At 59.7% G+C, this 22,320-nt stretch overlaps 1 protein-coding gene across 1 annotated transcript in view; it reads left to right on the forward strand.

The window, feature by feature from the left end:
* The window catches only part of LOC309590456 (phosphatidylinositol 3-kinase regulatory subunit gamma), a gene marked incomplete at its 5' end in the record, with an annotated part of 83,259 nt that overhangs the window by 15,678 nt on the left and 45,261 nt on the right, over positions 1 to 22,320 (forward strand). The window contains 2 exons of the mRNA XM_082311673.1: positions 1,276 to 1,477; positions 1,843 to 1,928. Coding sequence (XP_082167799.1) covers positions 1,276 to 1,477; positions 1,843 to 1,928 — 288 coding nt within the window. The remainder of the gene's footprint in view (positions 1 to 1,275; positions 1,478 to 1,842; positions 1,929 to 22,320) is intronic.

Below are 22,320 nucleotides of genomic sequence, written 5' to 3' on the forward strand. Positions count from 1 at the left end.
CAGGTTGCAGACCTGCTTCAGAGGGCATCCTGGACCCCCACCCCTCCGGCTCTGGTGCACCCCAACCCCAAGGACAGATGCCGGGAGCTGGCTGGGCATCAGCCAAGCCTCAGCCCTGGTGCAAAGAGCCACAGGGAGCTGAGTCGGCCCCCAGCCAAGCCAGGCTTTGAAGCTGGCTGAGAGCAACACAGCCCTGGGGACCTCTCTGTCCCCCGCAGATGAAAGGGCTGGGCCAAGGCGGGGATGGAGGATGGCTGAAGAGTGGCTGTTTCCCATGCCCAGGGCAGGACCACAGTCCCAAGCCACTGAGCTCACAGCTCACAAGACCAGAGAGCCCCTGCCAAGGCTACCAGAGAGCCCCTGCCAAGGCTGCCAGAGGGCACCAGGGACACGGGGGGGATGCTGCTGGGAACACCACGGGGTTGTGGGCTGCTCAGGGCACCCGTGATGGGGGTTCTGGCAGCACCTCCATGATGTGCAACACCACTAGGTACCTGCTTTTATTCACACGGGCAATTCAAGTATCGGTGGAATTAGTTGTCCCCCAGTCAGCCCTCCCTGCTGCCGCATTTCAAGGGGGGAGAGACACCATGCTGGGAGGGCTGCAGGGGCCTCGCTATGGCCCCACCTGTAGCTTTCAGCCCAGGTGCAGCTTTTTTTCTCCTAAAAAGCCTTTTCCCTGGCAGGTTGCTTTTTCTGCAGGGGAGGGCTGAGCCTTTAAATTCAGCAGATCTTCCAGCTGGTGCTTATTTCCCCACCTTAGCTTTACCCTGCTTTTTCTGTGGCTTTGCTGTGCAGCACGGCAGGGCTCTTGCAGTTCTCCTCTGTTGGAGCACCAGTGAGGGGTATTTAGGTGCAGTCCTTGCTAGGTGAGCAGCTCAGTCCCCAATGCTCGCTCCCTGGCTGTGCTGAGAGGGGGAATGTGCTAAAGTCACCCTATAATCTGATCTGGGGTGGTATGAGTGGGTAAATGGGGCTGGTAGCCTCCAGTGAGAGGTGGCTGAGACCCCGAGGGCATCACCTTTGCATGCCTGGTGCTCCCTGGGTAGCTACATGTCCCACAGCCTGTCTGTGGGAAGGGATGGGCTGCAAAGAAACAGTCATGGTTTTCGGGGGAGAGGCTGAGGTCAGGTTTTTTTGGGGACTCTGTGGGGAGTAGAGACCTGCCACAGCTCATGCCATGTGTGCTGGCAGGTGCCTGGCTCCCATAAGAGGCAAGTGGATGCCCCAGCCTCCCGAACTGACCTTTCTTCTCCTGTTTCCCCTCTGCTGCAGAGACCCCAGGCCTGGAGGAGTGCGGCCAGCGAGCCAGAGCCCTGCTGGCACCCCCGGCCCTGCCGCAGCCCCAGGCGCTGCTCCTGCGCCAGCTCGCCCGCCACTTCTGCCGCCTCTGCCAGGGCACCCGCAGGAGCCGCCTCTCGCCCCGGCTCCTCGGCGAGCTCTTCGGGGAGCTGCTTCTCCGCCCTGCGGCAGCCAGGTGAGGTGCCCCTGCCATGCACAGGACAGGGTAGGAGAGAGAAGGGTGCTCACAGCCAGGCACGGGCATGCTGGCCCCCAACCAAGTTGGTTTTGCTGGATGAAAGCTCACCAGTGGCTCAGCCCTGGGGTTCTCCGAAGGGGGAGGCTAGAACTGGGAGCCCCCATGCCAACTGTGATGCTCTGACATCATACCTCTTCCCATGGTGACCAGGCATGATGTCATACACGGGACTGGGATATGCAGCATCGCACCAGTCCCACAAGAGATCCATCGGGGTGGCTGGCTTCTGTCCCAGGCATGTGGGGGTCTCTGGGGTGGCTGAGCTGCTGGCACCCTCATGGATGCTCCCCTTCTACCCACAGCACCGAGGCGAGCCCTGAGCTCCGCGCAAGGATCCTCGAGTCCCTCATCGTGGTCGGCGAGGTGGCAGAGGTGTCGGCAGCCCCTGGTAAGAGATGCCCAGCTGGCGGCGGAGGGGGGAGCAGCAGAAGTGAAATTCGGGGAGGCGATAGCAGCAGGTCACGGGGCAGTTTCAGTGGCCGGTGCGGTGACAGAAAGGTGCCTGCGTCCCTGCAGTGGTGCCCGGGCTGTGCTGGCTCCCTGCACGTTGTTCCCATTTCCCTCCCTCTTGTCTCCTTAGAGAGACTGGTTTTGGGGCATTTTTTTGCAGCCCCTCGGAAGGTTTGCAGCTGTTTTCTTGCTTAATGTCCATGTTGCTGCTCTTTGGTCCTGGTGTGGTGCAAACGGGTCCTGCTCCCCCATTTCGGAGGTTCGGTAGGTGTAGGTGCTCTTGGTCAGGGGCTGCTGCGCAGCTTGTTTCGGTGAGCAGGGATCTGGCTGCAGTCTGGGAGGAAAAAATACCAACGCAACCATAAAATGGCAGGATGGTGCTTGCTACAGGATCAAATCTGGGTTTATGATTTTTGACTTGCATTTAGTTTTCATGTGTACAGAATTGCACTGCGTCCATCGACGCACTGCTGCTTCCCCCGTGGGGCACTCCCAAGATGGGGTCAAGGATGGGCACTTGTCCCCCACCTCTCCACGTTTGGGAAAGGAGCTGAGAGTGTGTGTTTTTCTGCAGATGTTAATGACCCCACCCAGCCTTCACCCCCCAGGACTGTAGGTCTGCCCCTTTTATTACCAACACCAGTGTTTGCCTCCAGCACCTCTTTGCTCTTTACTTCTGCTCTGGTGGTTGAAGTCCCAGCCCTCTTTGCTGGCCACCTTCTCCTGCTGTGTCCCTCTTTCTTGGTGGCATCTCATGTCCCACTGGTGTCCAAAACAGAAGTGCATGTCCCTTGTGCCCTCTGCAGCACTCCAAGGATGAGAGGCAAGCGGTCCCTCCAGGCAGGGTTGTACGTGGTAGGGAGGGAGGGTGCTCAGTGGAGCACAAACTGCAGACCTTGAGGACCACAGAGGTCCATTCCTGTGGGATCCCATTTCCAGGCAGCCACCAAGATCCAGCTGTGTCCCTGCACTGAGCTGCCCAGACCCTCAGGAGGCACAACTGCTTCCAGCCCTCCTGCTTGGAGATATGTCGGCGCTGGCTCCAGTGAATCCTGTCTCCTTGTGATGTATCTGGGTCCTTGTCATCACCCTGCCTCCCTGGGGGGTGGCTGGGCCAGGCAGGATTACAACTCTTAATATTCCTTGTAAATCAGCCCTTTCAGACCTGTCATCTTATTTATTGCTCTCCCCTGAGCTCTCGCCCATGAGTTTGTCAAGATCCATATGGCTCTTCCACCCGCTGATCCAGATGTTGGGCAGCTGCAGCCCAGTGGACCCCAGGGTCCCCGTTGCCGTCCCCAGACCCTGCACTGTCACTGGTTGCCTCCACCCCAAACTGAGCAGAGGGACTGGGCAGGACTCTGGGGTCCTCAACCCCTTTCTGGGCCAAAATCCCCTCTATGGGCACATCCTGACGTGGGCACCCCACAGGTGTGGGGCAGGGAACGGGGCCACCTGGGCTCACCGCCCCACAGGCTGCCTTGCTGCGGGACTTCAGACAAGTCCTGCCACCTCCCCTCTCTTCGTACCTAAAAGCAAGGATATTATTACTTGGCTGTCATCACATTAGGATGTTGGGAAGCTTAATTAAATGCCTGCAAAGCGTTTTTGAGAGCTGCGGATGAAAGGTGCTATATATAAAGTGCAAAGAATTATTAGAAGCGGTGGGGTCCGCGCCCCGGCCCCGCTCCCACTGTCCCGGCACCGTGATTATTTTCGTGCGTGTGTGGAGTTGTGGGTTTATAATTATACATGTAAAATAGCTATAAATACCCTGCAATAACACGGCGGGTGTATGCGCATAGCACAGGAATAGGAGTCGGTAGCTGACACGGAGGAAACCGCAATGTGACCTCATTCTGACTCAGGAGTAAATATACCTCATGCGAGCTGGCAGCTGGGGGGTTTTGGGGCAGCTGGGGGGGGTTTGGGGACTGCTCGGGCAGGGACAGTGGCCGCCTTGCCAGTGAGGGTCATGTTTTGGGTGAGGTTCAAAGCTGGCTGCTAACCCTGGGGAGGCTCCTGCAGGGTTGGGGTCCCTCCTCTCCCGTGTGTCCTGGGGCTGATGGTGGAGGCTTGGATGTGAAAATCATCAAGAATAAAAACGTAAATTATGAAATCTGGTTCCTGGAGGGGCTTCCTGGGGTGGATTCACTGCCGCCGAGTTTGCTGCATCTCTTCCTGCAGGCACTGCTCCTGGCTGGTCTCTGCAGCCGCCCTTGGACGGGCTGCAAAGGGGAATGGCACGGGATGGGTCGGTGATGGCTCCTGAAAGCTCTTCCCAGTGACTGGGGGGGTGCAGCAGTGGAGTCATGCTGGAGGCACTGGTGTGCATAGGGCACTGCTACGGGTCAGTGGCAAAGCTGGGATGGAGCCTGGGGCCAGGTGGCCACATCCAGGCCACCTCGCCATGCTCTCCAGCAAGCCCCCGGTGCCTGGCAGCCAGCCCCAGCCTAGCCCAGGGGCATGGGGACATTCCCCAGCCCCATGGGGACCCAGGGGACACACAGAGCCCACAGCAGGACCCCAGAGCCTGGGGGGGGCCGTTTCCTGAGCAGGGCGAGGGGGCAGGGGAAGGCAAAGGGAAGAAGTGATGCAAATACCAGCTCAGCTGAAGGAAGATGACTTCATCTCCTTTTCCTCTCCTGGTGCTATTTATAGCCACTTTAATTTACTCCCCTTTGCTTTATTATCTCTCCAGCAATCCGTTAGCCCTCAGTCAGCAGGATGCCTTTACTCACCATGCAGCACAGAATTCTGCGGGGGAAAAAAAAAAAACACCAAAAAAAACCCCAAAGCGGGGGTGGGAGGCAGGGAAAGGTGGCACAGCGCTGGGGGCAGACGCATCGCTGTCCTGTGGCGTAGGTTTCTGGAGAAAACGAGAGGATTTTGGCTCCTTTTGGGGAAAAGAGAGTCAGGCAAGGGAGATATGTCCTTCCTCCTTCAGAGCAGTGTCTGGAGGGGATGAGACCAGTGGTGCCAGGGTCCCCTCCTTGCACCAGGATGGGGGCCACTAAGGCAGGCACCCCCTGCTCCCCCAGGACCTCCAGCCCTGCCCCTCTTTATGTGGGACATGGTATAAGGCCAGTGGGTGGGAATTGGTCTCCAGCACCCAGCCCAAGTACCTTGAAAACACCTACCGAAAGAGCAGGTTTGGCAGCCTTGTGCTATGGGGAAACTGAGGCACGACCTCCCCATGGAGTCAATCTCCCACCGGCTCCAAAATCCGGTCCCTGGAGGTGGTCAGTCCCCAGATGCCCTGCCCCGAGCCCAGCACCATGGCACCCCACACACCAGTGCTCAGCAGGGATGGGGGCCATAGGGCTGCAGTGGTGCTGGTGGTGGGTGACATCCCATGATGTGACACGCTGGGCACTTCCCAGCTCGAGCCCCACACAGACACCTCTGTGACAGCATTGCCACTGAGCAGGACTGCTGTGTTAAACCAAATTAGAAGTATCTGGCTTTGAAGTTTTTAATTAACTTTTTTCCTATTTGCTTTCTTCTGAGTCCAAGGGAAAAGCCTATCCTTTTGCTCTCCTCAGCTCGTGTGTCACGGCAGAGGTTGCAGACTCAGATGTTCAGGGGGGTCAGGAGGGAGCAGAGGGCTTGCCAGGAGGGGACAGCCCTGGGGGTGCAGACCCCCACCTGCCTGGGATGCTGGGGCCAGGCGCTGCCCTGCCTGCGTGGGAGCATCCCCGTGCGGCTGCAAGCATCCCACTGCTTGGCCTGGCACATCGGCCGTAGGGTGCCTTGGCTTTGTGTTACCCCTTGGTGTTTCATCCCCTTGGGGCTGCCAACGGGGGTTAAAAATAGCCAGGAAAAAACCCAACCAAAAACCCCAAGGTGGAGGGCAGCATGGGGAGGCTGTGGCCGAGTGGTCCCCTGTGCTGAGACACCTGGTTCTGCCTTCTCTAATCTGCAAATAATACATAGAAAACAAATTAACACTGGGGAACAGGGTGGGGAGGGGGAGAAAAGAGAGCCAGAGCCTAGCTAGTGACGTGAGATAGGGAGAGCAGCTAAAAATAACAGATCCCCGAAGGCATGGGGAGGAACATGACAGGGATCCGCACTCCTGCCATCCCTGAAGGTGGCCCTCTGCCTCCCCAGCTGCTCTGGCTGTAGTGCAGCCCAGCCTGGTGAATCTGGAGAGGAAAAGCTTCCGAGATGGGCAGCAGCGGGGAGGTGAGAGGTGCAGAGCTGTGCTGCGGAGCAGGGAGTGATGCTCCCACCTGCAGCAGAGGACGGGGGTCCCCCAAGTACCCAGGGTGCCCAGCTGGGAGGCAGCTGCTGCCTGACCCACTTGCAGGCAGTCGGCGGGCAGCGGGATGCTGCTGGGAGACCCCCGGGGTGCTGCCTCCGCAGCTAATTTTAGCCCGTGTTCAATTAATCATGAAGCAGGAGGGGATCGCAGCAAGCCCAGCCTTTGCCAGTGCCTCTGCTGGCTCCCCGGCCTGCCCTGTGTTTGCTACTGGGAGGGCTTGGAGGAGCAGGGGCTGGGGCGTACCCCCACCCTGTGATTTTGGGCTGAGGAACTAGGAGTGATCCTGTGCCACAGTCCCCTTCTTCCAGCTGGCTTTAAGCAGCTGGAGCAGCCCTGGGAAGGATGTCCCACAGCAGCCTAAGGACAAGGCGCCGAGAGGCCTCTCTCAGCATCTCCTTGTGCCTCAGTTTCCCCTCCTGGCTGGCAGAGCTGACCTTTGCCTGTGGGTTTTCTCAGGTTGCCTGTACAGCTCTGGGCAGGCGTTTTCCCGGCACCCCATGGCTCCGGGATGCCTCCCTGGGGTGGGGAGCAGTGACACCCAGCAAGGGATGTTTCAGCCAGCCCAGACTTCTGCCGCAACGCCCCGGTGGCAACAATGGGGTTCACCAGCTCTGGCCCCTTCCCATCCCCAAGCTCTGCAGGTGGCCATGCCCAGGCCATGGCACAGCACCGCTGGCAAAGCTGGCAGGAGCAACTGCATTGCTCGGAGACTGGCAGCTTCCCTGACACAAAGAGGGACCCTGGCAATAGCATGGGGATATGGGGTGACAGCCCTGCGGTCCCTTTCTCCCCATGGCAGCCACAGCCCTGCTCTACTGGTCCCAGTGTCAAAAGCATGGCATGCTCCAGCCCTTCCCTGTGACAGGGGGAACGGTTCCTGACGGAAACACGGCTCGGCTGGGATTGAAACCCTTTTCCTCCCCATACCGTGTGGCTGGAGCTGATAACGGGCTGGATAACCCCAAGCATTGTGTGTGCTGCCGGCCCATGACCCGCTGGGGGTTTCACTGCCAGAAAGGAAACACTGCCTCTCCAACGGCTGGGATTTGGAGGGAGCCTCCGTGTGTGCCCGTGGTGGAGTGCTAGGGCTGCCCTGCCATCTGGGCAGCCTCCCTTTCTTTTTACCGGCATATGAAGCTTTGGGATGGCTCTGTCAGATCCTCACTGGTGCAAGCCCAGGCCGCTGTGCCAGCATGTGCCGGCCAGCTCTCGGCTGTATGGCCACGAAAGCTGCCAGCCTGGAAAACCTGGGGATTCGGGGAGGTTGTCTGACGTGGCCAGGGTTTGGCCCTCAGGGTTTATAGGGCTCTCCTGACAGGGCTTTGCATCTGAGATGCCCCTGCCTGCTCCAGAGTGCAGCTCCCGGAGGCCAAGCTGGCTGAGCAAACCCTCCCCACCCGGGACGGAGCCACCGGCTTTGCCATCACAGCCCAGCCAGGGCTGGCTTGCTCCTTGTGCCGGCTGCTTGCCGAGCCAAACTGCGGGAGCGTGCATGCCAGTGCACGTGTCCTCCCAGCTCTTGCCCTCGGATGCTGTCTGAGCTGGAGTCACGCTTTCTGCTGCAGTGACTCTGGCTAAACACCACTAGAGGCTCACAAAAGAAGATGAGGAGGGTGACAAAGTGCTGGTCACACTGCCAGCCGCAGCCGGTTTTCCAGCTTGGCACCAAAGCCAGGAGCATCCTCTCCTGCGCAGTGGCATTTCTGTCCCCTGTAGCCTGCCTGGCACCAGAAGGGCAGCAGCACGTTACCCCGCTGCCCTTTTGGTGAGGAGATGCCAGCAAAGGGCAATGCAGCCCATGGAGGGTTTCATGCCAGAGCAGGCGGGCTAAAGGGTGGCTGATCCCTCCGTGATTCCACCGGCACCCCTGGATCCTGCCTCCCTCAAGAACATCCCGGCTCTGCTCCGAAGGGGTGGGAGGAGGCGGGCTGCCCAGCACACACACATGAGCGGCTCTGGGGAAAGGCAGGATTTGTGCTTCCAGGAGGGAAAATGAGTTGTGGGGGGATGGCAGGGCTGTGCCAGCAGCTGAGTGTGAGACCGGGGTAAGTGGTGACTGTCGGCTGCCATCCAGGAGGTCAGGCAGAAATGCTCTCACAGGCCTTGCCTGGCTTTAAAATCTATTAACGTCATTTTGCTGTTTGAGCCGAGGGCCGCAGAGGCAGCAGAAACGTTCAGGCATGGCTCAGATCAGAGCAGGATTTCAATTACAGTAATCAAAGGTGACACAGATAAGAAACCCCTGGTCTATGAAGCCGCGACAGCTGTCCTCTGGCTCAAACCAGCACCCATCCAGAGCGGCTCCATCAAAATCACTGAAGTGGTACTAGGGTAAAATTGGATTGTGAATCTATTTTCATCTGCCATGGTGGAAAATGCTTTCCCTGCGCTCCTTGGGGAAGAAAGCCACCTTGTCAGGGGAGCAGCAAGGGAGGAAGGTGCCAGGCTTGGAAGAGGGGACACTGTCCACAGCGAAGGCACTGATGGCCGCTTGTGGATGATGAAGGCAGCAGGAGGAGCAGCTGGCATGCTGGAGCATTGCGGCTCTGCCTCCTGCTTTCCCCTTCAGCCTGGCCCCGCAAGGATGCTGGTGGCTGAGGCAGGGATGCACTCAGCTCAGTGCCAGGCTCCCCGGAGGGCTGGGCAGCCCTCTGAGCCCCGCCGTGGCCAGAGCACCCCCAGCAGGGCTGAGGAAAGCCTGGGGAGACGGTCAGGGGGTTGGAGAGGGAGAAGAGCCCCGGAGGGCAGGATCTAGCACCCTCCTATCTCACCCTTGCAAGCGCCTGACTTGGTCCTGTTGAGAAGTGCCACAGGCACGCTTCCAGCGAGTGACCTGCTGTCTGTGCCGGCAGAGGCTGTGCGGGAGCGTGGGGTGAATGCGCCAGGAGCGCGCCCACCCTTCCCACCGGCTGGGGAGGATGCTCGCAGGGTGACGCCCAGGGAAAGCTGCCTCCTGCTCCTGCCTCTGCCACCACTTGAGCGTGTCCCTGGTCAAACCCCGCCACTGCTTTTGTATCCCATAGTCTGGGGTCACAAATCTTTTGGATGGCAGCTGGGCAGTAGCAGCGCCGTGCACACCAGTGCACTGGCTGACCCCCCCTGCTTGCTGCCTCCAACTCCCTCGTCCCTTCAGGCTCCCACCCCTGGCTCCTCACCTCCACCCCGCAGACCCACCGGTGACCACCGCCATGGCCTCACAGGGCCCTGGATGTGGCCGAGCTGTGGGGGCATCCCCTGGGTCCCATGCGCTCAAGGGGCTCTTTCTGCCCCTGCGCCGGCACGGCGGGAGCCGGCCAAAACACAGCAGCTCTTTCTGTGCCCACTGGCCCCGCTCCAGCCTGGCTGGGTGTCAACCGCCCGGCCGCAGCGTGTCCCCCCCGGTGTTCCCCGGGGAGCGTGAACCCTCTCCCAAACACTGGGGGTTTGTGCGGGGCTGCAGGGCTGAATGGCGGGTCTGTGCAGCCGGGGCTGCCAGGCAGGGAGGGAAGGCGAGCCGCTTGCCTCATCTGTTTACCTGGAAGCGGAGATCGTGGCCAGGCCCGACTGCCGCTGCGGCGGATGCTTTCATGCCGGAGCTAACGGGATGGGGAGTGCTGCGCTGCACCCATCCCCGAGCAGCCTGCGGCATGCCAGTGATGGGGATGCGGGCCGGGACCTGGTGGTGCTTCTCTCCCTCGACATGCCCACACAGTGCCGGACCCTCCTGCCTGCCACAGCTGGAGAGCCAGAGCCTAGGGAGGGATGTGGGGATGGGGTCCGGGCCATCAGAGAGGTGGGCAATGCTGCTAGTCAGCATCACTGTGCCCCTGGGCTCTACAGGGTCCCCCTGCATGTGTCCCCCTGCAGGCTGGGTCACCATCCTGGCTGCATGTCCCCATACTGTCAGCGGTCTCCATCCTGGCTGCATGTCCCTGCACCATCCTTACCTCTCTGTACTGGCTGTGGGGCCCCACATTGGCTGCGGACATTTGTACCAGCCAGGCTGTCCTGTGCAGGCTGTGCGTCCCTGCACCAGCTGGGTCCCTGTACCAGCAGTGTCCCCAGGGGGACATGGGAGCCACTTAGCAGCACCGGGAGAGAGGGACCACCCATGCAAGCAGTGGGTTTTGTCCTTGTGTGAGCCGGGAGTGACGGCCACACACGAGCTGCCAGGGAGGGAAAGGGGACGATAGCGTCTTCGTCACCACCTGGATGTGCGGGGATTAACGAAGCTGGCTCGCTGTCCCCGGGTTCAGGTTGCCTTATCTGTGTGTATCTGTTCCTACCCAGCCACTGCTAGAGCTGCTCCCAATGCCGCACAGCTAATCCCAGAGGCTGCCAGATAGGGCAGGAACCTGCTGCCTCCACCCACACCTCCACCCACACCCTGCCTGTGCTGGCAGGGCCAGGGGCACCGAGCTGTGCCATGACCTGCTCCTGTCCCCAGGCCAGCTGGTGCTGGAGATAACCAGAGGCCCAGGGCAGAAGTGCAATAAGTTTGGTGTTCTCAGTCTCTGGCAGTAGTACGTGCAGGGTTGGGAGGCAGGCACTGGCATGGCCTCTTATCCTGACCTTAAGGCTCAGTGATCTTCCAGTTCTCCCAGCAAAGCTGTATCTGCCCAGTTCATCTCCATACATCTTTTCCTTCAGCTGAAACAGTTACTGTCCCATGGCCAGGGCTTGGGGACTACACCTGGGAGTTCGTGGCTGTGCTTTGGGGTTGCCGAGCAGATTTCTCCATCTTTCGGATACTTCTGGCATTTGGGGAGGGGTGCGGGTGGTGAAGGAGCTGGGGTACCCACAGAGGCTGGCATCTCACCGAGCGGCTTGGCACTGCGTCGTACCCAGGAGACACGGGGCTAGGCTAGACCATTCAACCTCACGCCTCGCAGACGTGGCCGCAGCATCCTTGCTGAGCATCTTCGGCTCTTCCCAGGTGCCTGGAGGGCCCATGAGTCCTGGCTGTCCGTCCCCGGTGCTGTCAGCTGGGTGCGCTCCTGCTGGCCTCTGGCACCCCTAACTTCTCCATCCTGCATTGGCCCTTCATGCCCTGGGACAGGAGGAGCATCCAGGGCTGTGCTTCGGCACCATCCCAAATTTCCAACCTGGCATGCACAGTGCCATGGCAGCGCCTTTATTTTTTCAGCTGCTTCCCTGTTTTCTTTGCAATCGGGCTCTTTCGCTGGGTGATGGCCATCGCAGGGGTTATTTGGTGAGGGCTCAGTGTGCAGCTGAGCAAGCAGCTTGCAGCATGATGCCCAGACCCAGGACCTTGCGGTGGCCTGCACCCCACATCTCAGATGGCTCTGACCCTCCCTGGCCATGGCACAGGGGGAAAAACATCTCACCTGGGCTTGGGAGAGACCGTTCAGCTCTGCACACTCCAAAGTTGCCCTGGGGCCTCAAAGCCACCCACTTCCCACCGGGCTGTGTGGATCTGCGTACCACAGACATGGACTGCCCGGACTGATGTCCCTGAGGTCACCAACACTGCTGGAGCTCTCAGTCCGCAGCGAGATGGTGCCGAGCCCACTGAAGCAGGCACCCAGCATCGCTGGCACTGCTCTCACTCCAGTGCCAGTGCCTCTCACTCCCAGCCCGTGGCTTCTCTAGACCCTCTCTCCTGTCGCCTCCCAACCCTGCTACATTGGGATTTAAAGCTATGGGGAAGGTGGCCTGGAGAAGGCTTTGCAAGGTGCCGGCAGGGAACGACAGCAAAGGAAGCCACCCCAGAGGAAAGAGTGGGATCAGGAGAGCAGGAGCCCCCAGGACCCCTGTGGGAACGGGGTTTGGAGGACTGAAAGCCCCAGTGGCAGGGCTTTGGTAATGCAAAAGGCATCAGCCCGAGCTGGCCCTGCCTGAACAGCCTCGCTGGGCTGTGTTGGGAGCAGTCGTAACCGTCGAGTGGCTGCACATTTCAGAGGAGAGCTCTGCTCCTCAGCTTCTGACAGCTGTTTCTGCAAGAGCCTTAAATTGAAACATCTGGAGCATTTCAGAAAGAGAAACCTGAGTGTTTTGGGGTCCAGAACAATTCAAAAGATCCAAGACAAATTCACAAGCCATCAGGCTTGACCTGAATCTAGTCTTTTCAGCGAGGAAGCCAAAAGCCCTCGTCCAAGTCGTTTCCTCCCAGCTTTTAGTGGGATTAGAACGGCAGTGTCCTGCGCTGGCAGGCATACCCTGTGCTGAGCACATCCAGCCCCTGAAATCCCTTTGTGCTGGCCCCAGAGTCCATCTCAGCATCCCAATGTTTGCTGCTGCCATCACTTTGAATTTAGACCTCCTCATGGCAGAGACCGATATAGAAGCACTTTGCAGGATGGCGCTTCCCCTCCCTGGGGAGCTGGCGCCGGCGCCTCACTCTTCCCACTTGCCAGCTCTGAGGAAGACCAAGGAGCTTGAATTACTTTTTTCCAAGAAGGGTGGATTTGGTTTGCAGAAAGATAAGGGCTGGGGAGCAGTTGTTCTGCGTTGCTGAGTCTTTTGCCATCTGGAACAGCTTTTGGTTTCCTTCTGGATGCCTCTTCCACGGCCTGTGTCGGCAGGGCTGGGAGAGGGGTGACGGCATCACTCGGGCTCCTGAGGAGGGGAAGGGCAAGGAGATGGAGCTGGGGGGACGCATGGGTCTGTCCCTGTGTGCCCTCTTTTCAGGGGTGGGGGAAAGTCAGACCAGGCAAGTGGAGAGCTGGTTTAGGGAAGGGCTTGGAACAAACCCTGCTATGCCGGTCGTGGAAGTCCCCCGCTCAGCCCTTCCATGGGACGTGCCTGCTCTGCCTGAGCTGCTGCCTACCCGTCCCCTCGCCGGGGTGGTGGCCGTGACCTCCTGCAGCCGCCGCTTCTCATGCCGCGTCCTCCAGCCCCGGGTGGGGAAAGCCTCGCCTTCTCCATCCTCCCTCTTTCCCTCCTGGGGAGAAAAATAAAAGCAAAGAAGTCAACGCCAGGGCTGGATCACCCAGGGTCTAAAGGGGGGAGAGCTCTCCCCAAGGCAGGGGCACTGCTATCCCCAGCCCCCCAGGTGAGGTCTCCAGTGTCTAGTAAGGGGTTGTGCTCCTGCAGCTACTTTGTCCTCGGGGACGTTATAAAAAGCGTCTTCCAGTGCTCCTGCTGCCTGTTCCCATGGAAGCTGGGGGAGAACTGGGTTTCTTGGGCACAGCACTCCTCCCAGCTGGAAAACACCCTGCAGAGCTCTGCCAGGGGATGGATGTCAGCTCCCATGGCCCCAGGCAGCTCTGAGATGGTTGTGCCTGTGCCACATGTTGGGGTCCCCTGGTCCCCACCGGCTGCTCGGTGGCTCTGTACCAAATGGTTCCTACGTGGTGGCTTTGATTTGGTGTCCCCGTGGCTGACACCTGGTTTGGGGTTACAGTGCTGCTGCCCAGGCAGCCTGTACTGTCCTGAGCATCCAGCGTTTGAAACCACAACCTCTTGGTGAGCATCCTCCCTGGAGAGGCTGCTCTCTGCAATTAATCCGGGCATGGTTTATGCTAACGACTCTCCCCACTTTAAATTATAAATGGCCCTTGGCATGTGTGCACACAAACACACGTGCACGCGCAAAGATCCTTTAAGGCCATCATTAGCTGTAATTAGCGGGATCTGTCACTCATCTTTGGCAGTTAACGATGAGCCCTGAGTCAGAGGAATCCGGCGGCAGATAAAATAAACACGATTTCAAACAGTTTGGAAATAACAAGCCCTCATTAATCAGACAAGCCCCAAAGGGAAGCGCTTGGAAAAGCAGTGGCTTCTTTGCTGTTGCCAAGAGCAGGGCTGGGTGGGCTCCGTGCCGGCCCCCCCGTCCCACCCCATCCCCAAACCCCCCTCTCCAGCGGGAGCGGGTAGCAGGATGCTTTCTCACTCTGCTGACTTCATGGCAGGGCTGAGGTGTCAGAGCCAGTCAGCTCGAGCAAGAGGCTTGAAAACTGGTAAAACCCACCCAAAAGGGCTCCTGCATGACCCCTCTCAGGGTGAAAGCAGCCGAGGCAGGATCTGGCCCCGAGGTATGGGTGGGGGCGATGCCGGTGCCCCACGGTGGGAGCAGGGGCTCAGCTCTGGGTGCAGATGAAGCAGCTCTGGGGCAGCACATCCCACAGCCACCACTCACCCAAGATGTGAAAGGCTGCAAGCTAAGGGTGCGTGGAAGGCAGCGGGAGCATCCCCAGGATCCGGCTGCACAGGGCAGAGCAGGATTTGGGGAAGGGGCTGGTACAAGGGATGTTTCCAGGGAGCAGGGGGAGCTGGGGAGGTTTCTAGCTGTCACAGCTGCAGCTAAATCACAGCAAATAGGAGGGGAATGGGACACACAAGGCTGGATTATATTACAAAGGAGCAGTCCATCATGGGGTATTTAAAATAATCCGCTTAGATGCACAGTAGCAGATTTGGAGTGCTAAGGGAATTGAAGGCGCTGTGGCTTTGCAAGGCTGGATCAGATCTAGTTAAGATGCCACTTAGGACAGTACATCCCATCCTGCCTCAGTGCCCCAGGGGACAGGCACATGGCACCCGCAGCCCCTGCAAGGCCACTCCCGCCCCGCTGGGGAGGCACCCAAGGTGACACTGGCCGCATCCATCGGGATGGGTGACAATGTCCTGTGGCATCTCTCTGGGACAGGCAGCAGGTTTGGGTGGTGCTGGCCCCAGAGCACGGAGCCACAGGCTGGATTAGGTGCAGGGCAGGGGATTCCCACGAGGGGCCAAGACTGCAGAGGGTGACGGAGGTGTAACTGGTGCTCAGGGTCTGGGGCACACTGGTGTAACTCAGTGGCACCTTTGTGCCGAAGCCAGCCACCTGGCAAAACAGCTCAGGCCAGGGGATGCCCAGGAGGGAGCTGCACCCGTGCTGCCAAGGGATGGGAACCTCCTCTAAGGGCATGCATGTGGCATTTGCAGCTCAGCCGGGGCTAGGGACCCAGCGTGAGGTCCCCGGTGGGCTGGGACATGGTGTCACAAGGGGTTGCATGGGTCTTTTGGTACCTGCTTTGCGGGGGGAGCTAGGGCTGGTGCTGCTCTGAGGATGGGTGGCCCCAGCAGCAGGGATACCAGCCGGGCTACTCTGCCCCTGCATGGGCTTGCAAGCCCCACAGCATGGCCGGTGGCTGCAGAGGGGAGTGGCTCCTAATGCCATGAGCTAGGGGGTCCTCTGCTGGGGTCTGGGGCCAGCCTGGGGTCTGCGGGGTAGGAGCGTGGGCTGTCTGAGCATCCCTGAGCATCCTCACACTGAGCTGGGCTGAAAGCTCAGTCCTAGGGAAGCCAGCTCAGCCTGAGATAGGGATTTCATCCCAGAAACTTTATCCCAGGCAGGCATCCCCCCAGAAGAGCATCCTTCCAGGAGCAGATGATTTCCACCTTCCACGTCCAGGCTCCTCTGATCCCAAGGCGTTCAGCCCACAGTGGCCGTACAGAGCCAGACCCAGCAGCAGCCTCTCGGAGCTGGGCAGCGTTGCCGGACATGACCCCAGCATGGAGCTGGCCATCACGCTGCCCATCCCTTTGCTCCCAGGAAGGGCAAGGCTCAGGAACATGCCCACAAAATCCAAGACCGCATGTCTGATTAGGCCATGGGACTGCCTGCCCCTCTCCTTGCCCTTAACCTGTGTCCTCTGTGCCCCCCGACCCCACTGCAGTGCCGTGCTCAACGTGAGGGCTCACTCCTGCAGGTTTAACCACTGTCCCCAGCTCCCCTGAGCATTAATCCAAGGGAGGATTAAGGTTAACAAGCTCCTGGAGCCACCCAGCCCTCATGCCTCCCAGGATGGACCACTCTGTCCTGGTCCCAGAGAGGGCACGGTGCCCTGCTGTCCCCCTGGGACCTGCTGCTGTCCCCGTGAGCCCCCCACCCTCTCCTCCGCCAGCATGCATCTCACCGGTGTTGCGCAGCACGTGTTCGCTTCTCCCCAAACTGGGGCCCACAGGCCATCCCTGGGGCTTTGGGGTCTTCCAAGCCTCTGTGAGCATCTTCCCCCTGCTGCATGCAAGCCCTGGGGTGGGGACCAGGGCAGGTATTAGCTTCTCCCCCGACTTCTCCCCTGTCCCCTGGGCACTGTGCTCCGCATCGCTCATTCCTAGATAGCTCTGGGTTCGTGACAACTAGTTTAAATGCCTGGAAAATACCTTAATGCCTGGTAAGCCCCTGATGCCTGCCTGCCTCGTGCTCCCTGCGAGAGCCCCCCACCCTGGCCATAATCCCTGGGGAGAGGTCATCTGCGCACCCTCCAGCCCTGGGGACAAGGGACCCTCTCCAGGGCACCCACGCGCTCCTGGGGCCAGCGTGCGGGTGCTGGTTAGCCTTGCCCAGGGAGTCCTCTGTCACCTACAGGGGACAGTGGGGACAGGGCCCCCAGGGATGCTCCTGCCATGGGGTGGGATGGCCAGGGCAGGGAGGGTCACAGGTATAGCTGCCACCCTCCTGCACCTGCCTTAGTGCCACCAGCTCCGGAATAGGGGTTTTTAGAGAGAACCAGATAACTGTTACCTATTTTTATATAGTTATGATTTTTTTTTTAATTTCTGTTTTGGATTCCTATATGCTTCACAGTGAGCAGAGCCCCCAGCCTCCCAGTCCCTGTCCCCCCCAACCCCTGCCCCATCCCATCCAGGGGGGCTCCCCAGGGCATGGAAGTGGAGGAATCCCCAGCTTGTGGGGTGAAAGAGGGCCCTGGCTCTGCCCCCAGCCCCATTTCCCCAACACTGGGAGATTCTGCTGCCTTCACCTGCCCTGACCCGTGGCCTCGTGAGCTGTAATCCCCCTCCTGCTGCACCCACAGGATCAGAGGCTGCCAGCACCAAACCCATCCCGGAGAAGAGGGCACCGGGGGGTGGTAATACAGTCTAATGATACGCTGGGGAGAGGAGGAGGAGGGTGACAGGCTCTTCCCAAACTCTTGGGTCTCTAAATAGGCCAAAGAAAAAATCCCGGTTTGCAGAACTGTCTCCTATCTTTATAAGAAGCAAAGACAATGCTGGGATAGAGGCTGAGCTGAGCTTTTAACCAGCCAGATTACACTTAGCAGGAGCATTTACCTCTGCCTCTAATCCGCCTCCCACAAAGACTTGCTAACTCCTTCCCGGATTTAACTGGAAGGCTTGAACTCTTTCCGCAGAGGAGAGAGTTAAGCCCGAGCTGGTGCTGGAGGGCTGCGGGGGCCAGGGTCAGCGTTCCCCCCGCAGGCACATCGGGTTTGGGCTGGATGTTTTAGCCCCAGACTCAATTTTTTTCTGGCAAGCCAATCCCGCAGGCAGGACGGGCAGCAGAGGGGCCGGCGCCAGGAGCCCCTCAGTCCCTGGGAGCTCGGTGCTGGTGGCTTCAAAATCAGAGCCTATGCAGAGCAAAAATTTGGACATTTTCAAGCAAAAATCACTGCTGCGCAAATGCAGAGCAGAAGCGAGAGCTCTGAAGGAGCCACCTGGCAGGCGCAGCCCCTCTTGTTTTCAGCTGGATTTCTTGCAAGAACAGAAAACATCCGCAGCCGGCGCTGAGTGGCTGGGGCAGGCAAGGGGGGAGGCTGCTGCAGGACAAAGCCACGCTCCCGACACCCATGGCTGGTGTCCCCTGACACCCCCACCCCACCTCAGAGCAGCCACATCCTCGATTGCCTGTGCTGGGTCAGGCCCATCGGTCCTCAGAGCCCAGGGCACTGACGCTGGCTGGCGGGCACTGGCACCACAGCTGTGTGCAAGCAGGATCTGGCCCTTTATGAGTATTGCCTCGCGGGATGCTTCGCCTCCACACCAGGCAGGGGAGGACAAAAATGCCAGCCCTTGGCCCCGCAGCACACCTCTGTGGCACCCCACGGCACAGTGACCCTGCGCCACTGCCAGGGGCCGTGGTGGGGATTTGGGGATTTCGGTGGGAGGATTTGGGGCAGGGGGACAGGGATGCGGCACGGGCTGACGTCACCAAGCTGGCCGGTGTCCGGCAGCACACGGCTTCAGCAGCGCTGCCGGCACAAGCGTCTCTGCAGCATAGCCTGCCGGTACAATCCACCAGCGAAGACAGCTTTGGCTGGGAGAGGGGCCAGGAGAAGGGCTGGAGCGGCTGCCGGTGCTGGCGTGAGCCCGGCTCTGCTCTGCAGGACCCAGCCCAAAGGGCTGCCCACCCTCAGTCTCACCCTGCGCCGCCAGCACTAAGCCCCGAGTGCCAGCTTTGCAGGCTGAGGCGGGAAGGAAGCGTGAGCCGAGAGAGCAGAGCCAGGGCTGAAACCTCCCGACTTCTGGGAACAGAGCAGTATCGGAAATTTCCTTCCCGGCACGGCTGCACGGGAGGGGACGGTGAGTCCCCTCGGCCAGATCTCGCACAGTCTCCCTCCATCCAGCAGCACCTCCCGGGGTGCGGGGGGGTGCGAGCCTCCGTCGCAGCCCAGGCCAGGGTGACATGGATGGCCACCGCGCCGCCACAGCTGCGCCGCCGCCACTGCCCCAGCATCGGCTCCTCGCACAAAGGCTGGAAGCCGGGCACAGCCAGGGGGTTTCCCGGCTCGGCCGCGAGTGCCCCAGGGCTGAGCCAGCTGCCAGCCAGCAGCACCCAGCCCAGACTCTGCGTGCGTTTGCTGAGCTGCTCAAGCAGTTTCTGCCATGGTCGGGGCTTTCCCTGCCTTTCCTCTGCTGGCACAGCCAGCTGCCCCAGTACGACCACGCTGGAACCAGTGTGTGGGGCTGGGGGGTCCCCTGGGCATGGCAGCAGCTGTAGCTGCTCCGTCTGGGGTTAATGTTCACAGCATCACCATCAAGCGTTACGCTGGGCGGCAGAAAGCACCTGGCAAGAGAAAATCCACCTCACTTGTTTCTGAGCTTGGCACTGGGACCTGCGCTGGGCTGAGGGCACCAGGCTGCAGCCGGCAGCAGCGGGGCAGATGGCCACAGTGGCCCTGGCTGTGGCCGGAGCCACAGCTGCACCGGCAAGGCAGGACGTTGTCCTCCAGTGGTTCCTGGCCCCACCGAGAGGTTTTCTGCCCTTTGGGATGTGTCTTGGGGCAAATGGCTGCTCTGGCTACAAGACCCCAGCAGGGACCACGTGCGTAGGGCTGGGGTGAGAGGCGGGGGTCCCCTCCGGTGGTATGCTCTGGCCTCTTCCATGCCACCTTCCAGAAATCACCTGAAATCCTACATCAAAGTGCCCCTAGCACCTTGAAGGCATCTAGGCAGGTTTCAGGCCCACCTCCTACGTTCACTCCCGTGGTAGGTGAGCTCTACAAATGCCACCAGGTGCATGAGGACACTCTGCAACCAGCTCCAGGGTGGGATGGGGGTTGTTGCTGGAGAACAAGTGTGATTTGGTCACCAAAGTTTCTGGGTGATGAAGATATGTCCTCTTGGGACTGTGGCCTTCCTCGTCTGCCTCTGCCGCACTTCATTAGCTGCTAGCTGGCACAGGGCTGAGCACTGATGCCCATGGGCAGTGGTGGGTCCCTCCTACCTGAACCCACGGAGAGTCTCTGAATATCAGAAACTCCAGCTGTGCTCTGCCATCCCCGCCAGCTGCTGGCTCCCCAGAAATCCCCTCCCAGGGGAAAAAATAACTCCTGAATTTCCCCTTAGAAACCAACAGTGCTGCACGCTGGGGTGGCGGGGAGAGGGGGGGCATTGCTGGACCACAGGTCAGAAGAGCCAGCCAGGTTTCCTTCCTCACTGTCAGCCCCGAATTCACGGTGACTTAGCCTTGGTGTGAGCGGAAAATTAGCCATCCCTAATGACGAGCTCCATGGCCATACCACAGTATCCCATCCCTGCAGCAGCATCCTCCCTCCAGCTCCTCCTCCCACGCACCCAACCCCAGGTGAATGCGTCTCAAGGGGTCCGGCACGCGGGGGGGGGCAGGCCGGGGCGGCTCTGACTGGGGGCAAAATGGTTGCGTTTCAAGGCTATGAGGTGGCAAGTGGATTTGCACCATCAGGCTGCGAAGAGCAGCACCTGGCTACAGAGAGAAGCAGGTTTGCAGGCAGGAGGGGGGTATCCCATGCCCAGCCATGGGATCCCCCCATGCACACCCTGCTCCCCTGCCCAGCCCTGGCAGGGCTGGTGCCTGTGGGTGCAGCTCCACGGGATCCAGAAGGGGCCAGGGACCCCAGAAATGGGGAGAATTGGCCCCAGCTGGGGCTTTCCAGCCAGTGCGGAGGCAGGCGAGCAGGGTCCAGTGTGTGTGCAATGTGTGCGTATATGTGTGTTACACACACCCAGGACCCCGACCCACGTTTCGCCACTTGTATTCCTCACCTGCTGCCTCCCTAACAAGCAGCCCACCAAATTTCAATGCCTTCTCCCGAACAAACAGCAGCAACCTCTGGGAAATGCTTTTCCTGCAGGCTGGGGGCTGGGGCAGGCAGGCAGGGCTGCTCCCCTCCTCCAGCCTGCCGGGCAAGGGGCCAGCTTGGCTCCCGTGGCCCTTTCTGCAGGCAGGGCTGGTATGTTCACCACAAGCTATAGATGGCCCGGCTGCCGCTTACAGTAAATCTGAGTAAGTTGTTTTGGGCAGAGCATTTGAAGTCCCGCAGGCAGCAAACCAGCCGTATCCTACTGGCACAATCATCTGTCGTAGGCGTCTCCCGTTTCCAGCGCACCTCTTGGCTTTCCCAGCACTGACCCGCCGCGTGTCAGCCTCCGTCATCAGTGCAAAGCCGCTTTCCCAGGGCTTTCCCACCCTCCCGGAGGCAGCTGATGTCTCAGGGAGAGAAGCTGCGTCTGCCATCACCCCCCCTTACTTTGGCCCTGGGTGTGCAGGGAAGCCGGCAGGGAAGGATGCTGGGGCACTTGGTGCTTGCCAGCACGGTCCCACAAACCGCTGCCCGGCCACCCTCTTGCTGCTTCTTTCTCCCATCACTGCCCTCCGGCCATCGGCTGCAATCTCCAGCGGAAGGGCTGGGGGATTTTTCTGCTTTCTTGGGTGAATGTGAAATCTTTGCCCCTGCGGTAGCCAGCGGATGAATGTGGAGTGCCACTCAAGCTTTTCTTTAAGGGCTTAAGTGGGATTTACATGGTGAAGATGCCTGCTCCAGCCCTCTTCATGGATGGGCAACACCAAGCATTGGGAAAAGGCAAGATTTGGCTTAACCAGAAGAGTTTCTCTGAACCCTCAGGATCATGTTTTGCATTTTCCTCTCCCTTTTACCCACAAGGATTTTCTCCCTACCCACTTGTTAAGTGAAAACCACTGAGGGTCTCATGTCATTGGCGACTGCAAGGCTTGGGGGTGCAAGGACTGTCCCACACCTCCCTTCACATTTGCACCCCAAGTCCAGAGGAAGATGAGGTACACACTGGTGAGAGATTCAGCCCCGTCTGTTGAATGACCAAGAAGCAGAAAGCAAGCAAGGCACTAAGTTGCCCGAGGACAGATCACCTCCCCGGCGCTGAGCCCTGCAACGCCTGACCCAGCAGCCCGGGTATATTGCCCCAGAGCAGCTCTGCCAGCCCCATGGCGTCTTCTGCATTTGGCCCAACCCTTCCCAGCACGGGAAAGGATGCACAGCAGACATACGCAAGGGATTTTCCAGGGTGGGAGCTTGCTCCTAGTCTGGTTTTTCAGAAGCAGGCTGCAAGCTTGTGAATCGGAGGTATTTTTCAAGTCAGTTCCTGCAGTGGAAGTGATCAAATAATTGTTTATACACCCGTCTGGCCCAACAGCTCCTGCTCACGGAGCAGAAACTTGCTGTCAAGGCTGCTGGGATGTGGTTCCCCTGTGATGCTATGGCATGTTTTTAAGAGGAAGATGTTGAGGCCGCAGGTGCCTTTCCAAGACAGAGCCATGCTGCAGCTGGCACATTGCTGGCCAGTTGCTGGGCCGGATTCGTGCCACCTTTCTCTCCGTGGAGCCACAGGAGAGTTGTACCTGGCAGCAGGCTTCCCCCTGTTACGCTTGCCCAAGAGGGTGCTCCCAGCTTCTTTTCTACCCCTTGTCCTCTCCTTCCCCCTCCCACCAGTTTGCAACTCCGACAGCCCATCTGTGGCTCTCCCCACCTCCCCGTGCTCCCCATGCTCGAGCAGGCATCCAGAACAACCCTGCTGCTCCAAGTGAGGATGCAGGACACTCATCCCCATGGGAAAATCAGGCTGTCCCAGCAGCAGCCTCCTCCAGCCCCCAAAGTGACGG

Source organism: Platalea leucorodia, assembly GCF_965183815.1.
Source record: "Platalea leucorodia genome assembly, chromosome: 5".
NCBI classification, from domain to species: domain Eukaryota; kingdom Metazoa; phylum Chordata; class Aves; order Pelecaniformes; family Threskiornithidae; genus Platalea; species Platalea leucorodia.